Below are 12,668 nucleotides of genomic sequence, written 5' to 3' on the forward strand. Positions count from 1 at the left end.
CAAGATGTCCTCAGTGAAATTTGCTATCCAAAAAAATCAATTTTATCTACACTTGTTAAAATTGCTACTTATTCTCTTTTGACACTAGTATGTTCTCATTTTCATCTTATAATTTTTTTAAAAACATATTATATGTTTTTTTTATTTGAAGAAATTTTATTTTTTTTAGTTAATAAAATTTTTGTAATTAAATAATTTGTGAAAAAGTTTTTTTTTATAAAAATTTAATAAAATAAATAATAAATTTATATAAAATTATCTTTTTTTTTCCTAACAAGTAATCACAAGTACCCATAAAATTTCTCACTCAACTTCTATTGAGCCAAAGGGCATTGGTACAACTGTTATTCTCTTAAATCTGCTGTACATCAACAATTTTTCATAACCATCATTGGACTCGTGGATGTGATGTGGCAAGTGATTATTGGGTGTTTATGGTGACCTCTTTTGCTTTTTACGTCTCTTTAGAGATCACGCGCCAGTTTGTTTTCGGTTTTCTATGCGATGCTGCCGATGCAGATACTTGGCATTGGCACACGTCCCTGCCAACTAAGGCTTTGGTTATTTTGGATTTAGCATGCTTGCTAACTCGCCTTTCTATGCGCGTGCCGTATCTCTGATCATTGTCTAAAGTATACACTAAAAGTAAGGCTAATTTAAACTATACCATGTTCAGGAATCAATTAAAAGATAACAACCAAGCGAAAATGGGAACGATGAAAATAAATTAAAATGGATCAAATTTAATTTTGCTTTATAATGATGAAATTGTAAGTTCATTTAACAAATTTTAATTAGAAATAGTTTTTTGATATCACTAAAAGGATCTTATCAGAATTCAATTAAAACATTTAGGTATAAAATTTCATCAAAATATTTATGTATGTATATATGTATATATTCCTTCCATCATGATAAGCGTAAAATATCTGCCGAATTATAAAATAAAAAAAAAAAGTCCATTAATTTTTAAGAGATGGTAATACACGTAATAGAAAAGCGCCTGGGTACAAAAGGCAATAATATAATGGCCAAGCTATCTCTGGAACTGTAGTCACGTGCACCCTTGGATTGTTGTGTGTTTTTTCACCTCGTCGCTATCGATCCCCCATGTGATCTGACTATGTAAAAGCCCATCCCTTTGTAACTAAATATCAAGATTGCCACCTGTGTCGTTTTGTTGCAGAAAACGGCTAATTGCGGTGGCATTGGGCTGGGTGTTAAAAGTGGGCACAACCACGAGATAGCGATTGATATATTTGGTTTGTGTTGTTGATAGTGAAATAGTGAAGTGGCCACGTTCATATTGGGGACTATGGGACATTTGAGAATTGCGAGGTTGATGTCTAACTTCTATTATTTCTTCATAATCACTTTTGTTTATACTCTGTGTGTTTACGAATATTATTATATGGGGACCTCTATAACTTATAGATGAAAAAACCCAACTGCTGAATTCACTCTAATCATATACTCACTCATATTTGTTAAGGAGCTTCTTTTTATCTATGTTTATTTTGATCTAAGAATTGAGCTTTTCATTGACAATTTTTTAAAAAAACTTCCAGATGATGGTGCAAGAAATTCAACTTTTTAACTTTTTTGCTTTCACCAAAAAAAAATACTCTTTAAATCTTTGGCAAGAGGGATCAATGAAATTGAGTGCAAACCATTTTCGACACATATATTTTTAATTTCACAAATATGATATTTAGGTATTAGAATATCTTGTTAAAAATTGTTGAAATTTTTTATATTAACTTTTATTAGAAGAGCTCGTAATTTTAAAAGTGATTTTGATATTAATAAATTAAAATTTAATGATAAAATTTACAATAAAATATATTATCACCATTATATACAATATATAAAATGGGAGTTATCAAGAATTTTTTTTAATTTATTAATTAGTTGATAAAATGAAAGATTAAAACAGATCATCTTACACTTTATTGGAAGCAAAACGTTTCTACTTATTGTTGGATGTACATATTATAGAATTTAAAATATTTCATGCTCCTATGTCTATCATGACCAATACAAAGGGCAGAATTGGCATGCTAAATAAATCGAAGTAGGAGAAGTCAAAAAGCTGTTTCAAAATTACTATTTATATAAAAAAAATTATATTATTTAAAATTAATACAATTAAATTATTTTAATAATTATGTTTGTCCGGGGATATCGCTTTATCATAGAATGCCTGGCTACTTGGTTTACTTTGCACTAAAAGACAAATACCCACTTATCTATCATCATCTTCCATTCTCTCTGTTCATCACTGCACTTGCATTTCTCTACCTTACACTCACCTCTATGATTTTCCATCTCCTTCTTTTCTCTTCCTTACGCTCAAAATCTCTAATCTTGCACTATTCTCCCATGTCCCAATACTCAAACAACTGACAAAAAAAAAAACAAGAAAAATGGACACTGATAGACCCCATCGCTCCAATAGCAACAACAATTCCAGCAGTACTAGCAGCACTAGCGAACTTTTTATTTGCTTCACCTCTCGCCTCCCTTCTTCTTCTATGAAGATCTCTTCTAAGTCTATCCTTAGTCCTGGCCGCGCTAGGGAACCTTCTCAAATCTCTCTCTCTAACTCTCTTAGCAGAAGATTAAGAACTAATGGTAGCATGAAAGGTGGCCAAGCTTCTCCAATGTTCCCCACTAATGGCAAGAAACGTGGCTGTGCCTTTGAAAATCCTGAACCTTCTTCTCCAAAGGTTACCTGCATTGGTCAGGTCAGAGTCAAGACCAAGAAACAGGGCAAGAAACTCAGAACAAGATCTCAAAGAAGAGGTGAGGTAAGTTTTAGAAGAGTAGACCAAACCAGCACCAGCAATAGTAGCAATATTGAAGCCAGTAATCATCAAGATTTTACTCACAACCATGCAAACAATCAATTTCTGAATCAGCAGCAACAACAGGAATGCTTGCCTCATCGGAATCAGAGATGGGTACATCTACCTTTGACCATATGCGAAGCTTTAAGGGCTTTTGGTGCTGAATTTAACTGCTTTCTACCCTGCCGCTCCTCCTGTATGGCAAGCGAGAAAGAGAAGGAAGATAAGGCTGCGGGATCGAGCAATAGCAGCTCTTGTGGGGCGGTTTTTGCTCGGTGGCTGGTGGCAGTGCAAGAGGGAGACGAAAAGGGAAGAGAGATAGAGTTGGTGGTTGGCGAAGATGAAGAAGAAGACAGGGAAGATAGTACAGAGAGGAGGAGGAGCTATAGGAGGCATGTGTTTGAAGAGATTGAATTCAAGGAAGAGAAATATGGAGAAGGAAACGAAAGTATGCAAGAAGAGGAAGCAAGGGTGAGTATTTGCATCCCACCAAAGAATGCTTTGTTGTTGATGAGGTGCAGATCTGACCCTGTGAGAATGGCTGCTCTTGCTAATAAATTCTGGGAAGCACCGCTTCCAAATGATGAGGATGAGGAAGCTGGTGAAGATGATGGAAAAGAGGAAGAAGAAAAGGAAAACGTAGAAGTTGAAGCAGGTCACGATGAAGAGAGGCAAAGAACACAACTTGAGCAAGAAATGAAGCATGGAGGGGATTTGATAAACGAAAGCTGCGTTTCTTGTGAAGCCGTTGAAGAGCATCAAATTCAAGAAACTGAAGCGAGTCTGGTTAATTTGGAGGGAGAAGATGGAGAAGATTGCCAAGAGAGCAGCACAGAAATACGTTGTGTGAAGGAAGGGAATTTAGAAGAGCAAGAAGAGAAAACAGAAATTCAGGTGAACCAGCAGCAAGAAACTCTATTGGATGATTCTTCTCCTTCACGGGAAGAAACCGAAGATCCAGAGTACTTGAAAGATGATGAAAATGAAGAGGAGTTGCTCCAAGACAGTCGAGATAATCTAGAACGAAGGCTCAGCAGAGCAGAAGACGACGAACAAGAGAGAAATTTCAGTGATGACAACGTGTCCGTACATCAAAAAGAATCCGAAGAAGCTGGCCAAGACTTAGTAGAAGACCAAGAATCAAAATCAGCAGAGACTGCTCGAGCTTTAGCAGAAGAATTTGCAAGACAAGAAACACATGAACAGAGAGATTCAACCTGCATGCAAGAAGAGGAAGAGGAAGAAGAAGAAGAAGATACAGTGGCCCATGAAAGATCCAAATCCGTAGACCCGACAGGCCAAGAAGGTCAAAGTGATTTGAAGTCGAAGGAGAGTGAAAGTCAGCCTGTGTTACCAGAATGCTTGTTGTTAATGATGTGTGAGCCCAAGCTGTCAATGGAGGTATCCAAGGAAACCTGGGTATGCAGTACGGATTTTATCAGATGGTTACCAGAGCATTCAAGGCCGGTCAAGAAAAAAGAAGGTGGAGATGAGGCCAAGAAGAAAAGGAACAGCATTGACATCAATCCTCCGCCTGTGCACAATAACTGGCAGCAACCACCTAGGTCTTCTTGTTCATATCCGGCCAAGCCGCCGGCTCGTGCCGCTGGCGCAGAGTCTATGTCTACAGTGATAGAGCAGAAGCTGGTGGGAACCAAGGGTATTGAGCCGTTTGTGCTAACTCGCTGCAAGTCGGAGCCGATGAGGTCGGCGGCTAAGCTCGCACCAGAGGCTTGTTTTTGGAAGAATAGGAAGCTGGAGCCGCATCGTCCGGCTACGCTGGGGGTGGGCAAGGCTGGGGTTGGGTTTTAAAGCAGAGTTGATTCGGAAGGAATCTTGGGTAAGAATTAAGTAAAGTTGTTTTGGTAAAACAGTAGTTTTGTAGTTTCCTTATGGTGCTTTCACTGCTATGGATGGCATCCTTGTAAATCTATTTTTTATATATATTTTTTTTTTCTTACCATCTCATTTTTTTTTTAATTATTTGCATATTCATAATGATAAAGTTATTTGAAATTATTTAAATATTTTAAAATTATTTTAAAATGAATTTCAGAGTTTAATCTCATATTATTACTTAAGGCCTGATATTCTAAAGAGAGTCGTGTGACAAATTAATGATATGGGTAGGAGGATTATCTTATCAAGGGCATGACCCACCATATGGTTTCGGTCTGATTTGGAATCCGAATTTTAAGGGTTACCTTTTTTAATTGAAATCAAATGGATTGATTTTAGTCTTCAATACTAATTTTGATCAATTTTATTCAATTTCATTTTGAATTGGATTGCAGCCTGCTGCCACACTTTATTTTCCCCTTTTTATATTAAAAAAAAAAAAGAAAGATGTACTTGTGATAATTGAATATTGTTGAATGTTGCAGATATGTGAATGTTTTTCCTTTGAATTTGGGGTGGTTATTGAGCAGGCTCTGTACTGGGAGAACATATCAAATATCTTTGACACAAATTCAATGTCAAGTCCTCTCCCCTACAATCAAAAAACTAGCAGTGAAATGATAAGACATTGCCATTTGTTCTGTTCTTTTAACATCTTATGCTCTACTATAAATACTAGTGGAATATCATCCTATATTTTTCAGTTAAAATAATTTTAATATTATTATTTAAAATATTAAAAATAAATTTTAATTAAATAAGTTAACAATTATTTTCAAATCAATAAATTTAATAGTCATAAATTATTATTCATATATTATAATAATAATAATAATAATAATATTATTATTATTATTATTATTATTATTTAAAAATAATAAAGATGAAATAAAATTAAAGTAAATTAAAATTTATTAAATACATAAAAGAAAGAGAAAAAAATTTTAAATATTAATTTTTCTTTAAAGTAAATATGAGTATTAATTTTATTGTAATTGACATTTTAAATTAAAAATTAAGAAAATAATAACATGTGATAATTATATTTAGTAATTATATTACATCTATTTAAAAAATACAGAAATTACTTAATGTTTATTTTTCTCTTTTAAAAAAAATTAAAAATTAATTGATAGTTATTACCTTTAATAATTCGATATGTTTAAAAAAATTAACCATTAATTTCTTATAAAAATTTAAATATGCTTAATTATAATTTAAAGCAGATATTTTAAAAGAAATTAAACTTTTAGCTGTAGTAATAATTGGATAATCATTATAATATTAATTAAATTTTAAAATTAAATATCTTAAATTGCTAAATTATTAACAATTAAATACTGAATTTAATAACATGTGATAATTATATTTAGTAATTATATTGCATCTATTTAAAAAATATAGAAAATACTTAATGTTGACTTTTCTCTTTTAAGAAATTAAAAATTCATGGATAGTTATTACCTTTAATAATTCGACATTTGTTGTCACCCAACCTATGGCTGAGACTGTGACTAGGCCACCTAAAGCCCTGGCAGTAGTAGCTAACTATTTTTTAACACAACTCTAAGGCTCATTTGGGCCCAATTTCAAAAATTCAACCGGACAGAGTCCGGCCATAAAGTGGACCTTTCAACGGGAAGTTTTTGACTCACCCGACCTATAAACATGATATATAATCAATTGGAGATTTCAGCTCACCCTCCACATACTCATATCAACATAAAAATAAATGGGAGCTCGGCTCCCTCATCCAGTCCATCAAACATGCATATAATAATAATTTTACAGGTCCAACATGATAATTATATTACAGACCCAAATCAAATAAATATTTCTAACACATGCAGAAATTCTAGAAGTTTATAAAATTATATAAACATAAATAGACGACCTGCGAGGGAGAAAAGCAGGTTAACCTCAAAAATATCCTCCTGTGGCCTGGAAAAATATTAAACAGGAGTGAGTGTTCGACTCAGAGAGTAAAATATCAATTTTAACCATAATCTCTATAACTATCTAAAATTAATGCACCCTGTAGAGTAGAATGCAACATTAGTAATGTTTTCACATCATAACAGCAAAAAGGTAATTTGAAGTACTCACACACCCAGTAATATCAATCATAATATATGGGAGTTGATCCCCTATACAGCTCTCTTAAATCCAACCTGTGCCAGCGAAGAACTCAAGCCGTGTCTACCCCGAAGGACCGGGTCCCAGCGAAGATCTCAAGCTGTGTCTACCCGTCCTATTCATAATCAACACCACATCACACGCACGCCAACGCACACACACTGCTCCAAATTACCACAACAACATCCATGGCACTTTAACAGTTATGAATGCAACATAAAATGTGCCTAGAGTTTAACTACATAGATACATACATATAAGTGATGCATATGCATGCTTAAACATATAATAATAGCGAAACTACAATTAAAATTAATATTTTACTCACAGACTTGACAGCGGTCACTGTGGCGGCTGGGTAGAAGAAGAAGGCTGTCCCGTCTTACCTGACAATTTTATTACAATCATTTAATAAATTTGACTCAATACAAGCTAAGAAAAAACCAAATACGTTCTAAGTCGTGTCGAAAATCCGGCAGAGTCTCCCCTATACCTAGGACCTACCCAACCTGCAAAAGGGCTCAAAATGCACTTCTATATTCACAAATCATACACTCACAACTCAATCATATCACACAGCCCCTCCTGGGCCCATCCAAACAGTCATCAATCACAATATGTAAATTTACAGTTTAGTCTTTATAATTGATCATTTTTGCAAAAACTACCCAAATAAGCTTTAAAAATTCTAAAACTTTGCCCCGCAATCCTTAGCAATATTATTAGGCTATTGCAAAAAGAATTATAATTTTCTGAGCTACCACGAATATTTCATGGATTTTTAATCCCATTTAAGTACTAGAAAATTACGAAAAAGTAAGGTTCGGGTTTACCTATGCCGATTCCGACTTCGGGGATGCGCTTGGGACATCTGACAATGGTGGGGTAACCAAAACCTTGATCCAATTCGGAGACTTTTTTGGTAGCCGATCTGTCTGGCCGGAAATTCACAGACTCGAACAACTGTTGAATTTCTGTAAATTGAAAATACCTACACGAAGCCCACAACACGGGGGTTAGTACATAAATTTTACGAAATTTTCTAAGCTCATTTAATGCTCGGAAAAACACTGCGAAGTTCCGTGGGACCACCGAAAAACAATGTCGAAAAATTTTGAAATTTATATTGCCCCGAAGCTCTTGACGAGTGGAGTGCTCTGGTACTCTCGGTTTTCTCGTGGGGTTCACGGTTTGCGTGAATCTAGCCCAAGAGTCAAAATGGGCTAAAACTCCCTGGACAAAAACTGGACAAACCACTCTATGGATTTTGGTGTTCTTGGTGTTTATGGAAAGCTCTCGAGTTGTAGATGAATTTAGACATAAGACCCGGCCCAAATGGTGACCGGATCGGCCGAATTTCGACCGGGAAGACGAAGCGGTGCGCTTGCGATTCGCGCGCTTGCGATTCGCTCCAGGTGGCGGCTGGCGAGCTGTGGCGTCGGGGAGGTGCGCCGGCGAGCTGGGGTGGCAGGGGAGACGGCTGGCCGACGGGTTGGGGTGGGAGGAGAGAGAAAACGGGAGAGAGAGAGAGAGAGAGAGAGAGAGAGAGAGAGAGAGAGAAAGGTCGGGACGCGCGTGAGGAGAAGAAAAAGGAAGAAGAAAGGTCGGTTCGATTCGATCAGTCCGATCTGGTCTGGTTCGAATCGGCCGGTTCGATTCAGAATACAAAATTTTAAATTTTTTACTCTGCCTTGGGACCGAAAATGATGTTCAAAAATTCTGAAAAAATTTTAAAAAACTCAGAAAAATTCTTAAACTCTAAATATATTTTTAGTTTTGCCACGTGGTCTTTAAATTAATTTTTAAAAATCATCAAAGTTTATATTTTCGAAAAATCGAACCCGATTTCTAAAATCCGAAAAATTTCAAATAATTTCCTAAAATTCAAATAAAATAAAATATCAGTATTTACCAAAAAATAATAAATTTAAAAATTAGGGGTGTTACACGACATGTTTAAAAAAAATTAATCATTAATTTCTTACAAAAATTTAAATATACTTAATTGTAATTTAGAGCAGATATTTTAAAAGAAATTAAACTTTTAGTTGTAGTAATAATTGGATAATTATCATAATATTAGTTGAATTTTAAAATTACATGTTTTAAATTATCAAATTATTATCAATTAAATACTAAATTTAATTGCAGTAAATGTGTTAAAAAATATTTCACTTTTCTTTAAAATAACTTCTATTGACTTTTTAAATTAAAACGTGTGATAATTATGTTTAGTAATTATATTATATCTATTTAAAAAATACAGAAAATACTTAATATTGATTTTTCTCTTTTAAAAAATTAAAAATTAATGGATAGTTATTACCTTTAATAATTCGACATGTTTAAAAAAAATTAATCATTAATTTCTTAAAAAATTTAAATATGCTTAATTGTAATTTAGAACAGATATTTTAAAAGAAATTAAAGTTTTAGTTATAATAATAATTGGATAATCATTATAATATTAGTTAAATTTTAAAATTAAATGTCTTAAATTGTCAAATTATTAGCAATTAAATATTAAATTTAATTGTAATAAGTGTGTTAAAAAATATTTTACTTTCTTTTAAAATAACTGTCATTGACTTTTTAAATTAAAAAGTAAGAAATTTATAATGAATGACAATTATATTTAGTAATCAATATTTTTTATATTATTTAAATTTAAAATATCAAAATAATTAAGAATTATATTTAAAAATAAAACTATATAATAATTATATATTATAATTGTTTCATAAATATAAAAAAATTATTATCAATAAATTTAATTAAAAATTACTACTTGCTATAAATATGACAAATTTAAAATCCTATATCTTCTTAAATTTGTTTTATAAAATCTAAATAATCTCTTCATCAGAAAGCGAATATGGAATATACATAAATTAGCATATGCGTATTTATTCAGTATAATTAATAAATTAATATGATTAACTCTTAATATTTTCTATTTTTTATTAAATTAAGCTTTTCTAGATATTTTTAATAATAATAATAATAATAATAATAATAATAATAATAATAATAATAATAATAAATAATAATAGTAATAATAATAATAGCTACTTATTATAATACTAAAATGTAATAATTATATAATTTGTAACTTACATATACATAATTAGAGAATTAATAACTTAATCATAATTTATAGAAATTGTATTATTAATTAATTTTTTTTAAATAATAATAAAATAATATAACATAACATGATTAATATTAACTAAATTAATAATATTAATTATTTATTAATATACTATAAAAAATATAAAAAAATAATGAAATTAAATATTAATATAAATTTATTGTTTACCATAACTACAAAAATAAATTTTTATTTCATTTCATTTTTCCACAATTCATTTTATATAGCATTCAATATATAATTAAAAATATGTCTTTATTAAATGAATACTAAAATAAGATAAATAAAAATAAAATAATATTAAAGTAAATTAAAAATTATTAAATGTAACACCCCAAAATTTTAAATTTTATTATTTTATGAGTATTATTAATATTTTTATTTTATTTAAATTTTAAGAAATTATTTGAGATTTTTCAGATTTTAAAAATCGGGTTTGATTTTCCGAAAATATAAACTTTGATGATTTTTAAAAATTAATTTAAAGAGCACGTGGCAAAACTAAAAATATATTTGGAGTCTACGAATTTTTCTGAGTTTTCTGGAATTTTTTCGGAATTTTTGGACCTCGTTTTCGGTCCCGATGCAAAGTAAAAATTCAAAATTTTGTATTCTGAATCGAACCGACAGAATCAAACCGGACCGGATCGGACCGATCGAATTGGACCGGCCTTCTTCTTCCTTTTCTTCCTCTCCCGCGTGCGTTTCTCCTCCTCCCCTTCTCTCTCCTTTTTCTCTCTCCTCCCTCCTCCCCTTGCCGCGCTGCCGCCTCCCCTGCCACCCCACTTCGCCGGCGTGCCGCCTCAGCCCTCCCCCACGACCGGCCGCCTCCTGGAACGCTGGAAAACGGCTCCAGAAGCGACGCACAACGCGCGTGCGACCGTTCGCCTTCCCAGCCAAAATCCGACAGATCCGGCCACCAATCGGACCTGGTCTTATGTCTAAACCCATCTACTCGTCGAGAGCTTTCCATAGACACCAAGAACACCGAAATCCATAGAGCGGTTTGTCCAATTTTTGCCCGAGAAGTTTTAGCCCATTTTAACTTTCGGGCTAGATTTCTCGCAAACCGTGAACCCCACGAGAAAACCGAGAGTACCAGAGCGCTCTACTCGTCGAGAGCTTCGCGGGGATATAAATTTCAAAATTTTTCGACACCGTTTTTCAGTGGGTCCCACGGAACTTCGCAGTATTTTTCCGAGCATTAAATGAGCTTAGAAAATTCTGAAAAATTTATGTACTAACCCCCGTGTTGTGGGCTTCGTGTAGGTATCCTCAATTCGAGGAAATTCGACAGTTGTCCGGGTCTGTGAATTTCCGGCCAGACAGACCCGTTACCGGAAAAGTCTCCGAATTGGACCGAGGTTTTGGCTACCCCCCCATTGTCAGACATCCCGAGAGCGTTCCCAAAGTCGAAACTGGCAAAGGTAAACCCGAACCTTACTTTTTTCGTAATTTTCTAGTGCTTAAATAGGATTAAAAATCCATAAAATATTCATGGTAGCTCAGAAAATTATGATTCTTTTTGCAATAGCCTAGTAATATTGCTAAGGACCGCGGGGCAAAGTTTTAGAATTTTTAGAGCTTATTTGGGCAGTTTTTGCAAAAATGATCAATTATAAGGACTAAATTGAAATTTTACATATTGTGATGGATGATTGATTTGATGGACCCAGGAGGGGCTGTGTGATGAGATTGAGTTGTGGATATATGGGTTGTGAATATAGAAGTGTGTTTTGAGCCCTTTTGCAGGTTGGGTAGGTCCTAGGTATAGGGGAGACTCTGCCGGATTTTCGACACGACTTAGGACGTATTTGGTCTTTTCTTGAATTGTATTGAGTTATTTATATTAAATAATTGTAATGTAATTGTCAGGTGAGCCGGGACAGCCTTCTTCCTCCGCCCAGCCGCCACAGTGACCGTTGTCAAGTCTGTGAGTAAAATATTAATTTTAATTGTAATTTCACTATTATTATATGTTCAAGCATGCCCATGCATCACTTATATGCATATATCTATGTAGATAAACTTTAGGCACGATTTATGTTGCATTCATAACTGTGAAAGTGTCATGTATGTTGTTGTGGTAATTTGGAGCAGTGTGCGTGCGTTGGCGTGCGTGTGATGTGGTGTGGACTATGGATAGGACGGGTAGACACGGCTTGAGATCTTCGCTGGGACCCAGTCCTTCAGGGTAGACACGGCTTGAGTTCTTCGCTAGGACCCCAATTTGGTTATTAAGTGAAAGTCCGAGCTGAGTTCTTCACGCACTTGGAATTAAGAGAGTCAGATAGGGATCACTCCATATATATATGATTGATATTGCTGGGTGCGTGAGTGCTCCAAATTACCTTTTTGATGTTATGATGTGAAATTATTGCTGGTGTTGCATTTCACTTTACAGGGTGCATTAGTTTTAGATAGTTATAGAGATTATGGTTAAAATTGATATTTTACTCTCTGAGTCGAACGCTCACTCCTGTTCAATATTTTTTCAAGCTACAGGAGGATTTTATTGTGGTTAACCTGCTTTTCTCCTTCGCAGGTTATTTATCAATATTTGTGTAATTTTATTTACTCCTAGAATTTCTGCATGTGTTAGAAGTATTTATTTGATTTTAGTCTGTAATATT

The 12,668-nt window shown here is 33.5% G+C and overlaps 1 protein-coding gene across 1 annotated transcript; it reads left to right on the top strand.

Annotated features, from left to right (window-relative positions):
* The first annotated feature begins 2,160 nt into the window (after positions 1-2,160).
* Positions 2,161-4,812, top strand: LOC110655316 (uncharacterized). The gene has a single exon (XM_021811577.2). It carries the CDS (start codon positions 2,427-2,429, stop codon positions 4,659-4,661), a length of 2,235 nt encoding a protein of 744 aa, XP_021667269.2. The 5' UTR covers positions 2,161-2,426; the 3' UTR covers positions 4,662-4,812.
* Positions 4,813-12,668: the final 7,856 nt, after the last annotated feature.

This window comes from Hevea brasiliensis, unplaced genomic scaffold, assembly GCF_030052815.1.
Source record: "Hevea brasiliensis isolate MT/VB/25A 57/8 unplaced genomic scaffold, ASM3005281v1 Scaf171, whole genome shotgun sequence".
Classification (NCBI taxonomy): domain Eukaryota; kingdom Viridiplantae; phylum Streptophyta; class Magnoliopsida; order Malpighiales; family Euphorbiaceae; genus Hevea; species Hevea brasiliensis.

Bases quoted from the DNA above. Each gene is read 5' to 3' on its own strand.
- LOC110655316 (XM_021811577.2), top strand. From the start codon at position 2,427: ATGGACACTGATAGACCCCATCGCTCCAATAGCAACAACAATTCCAGC.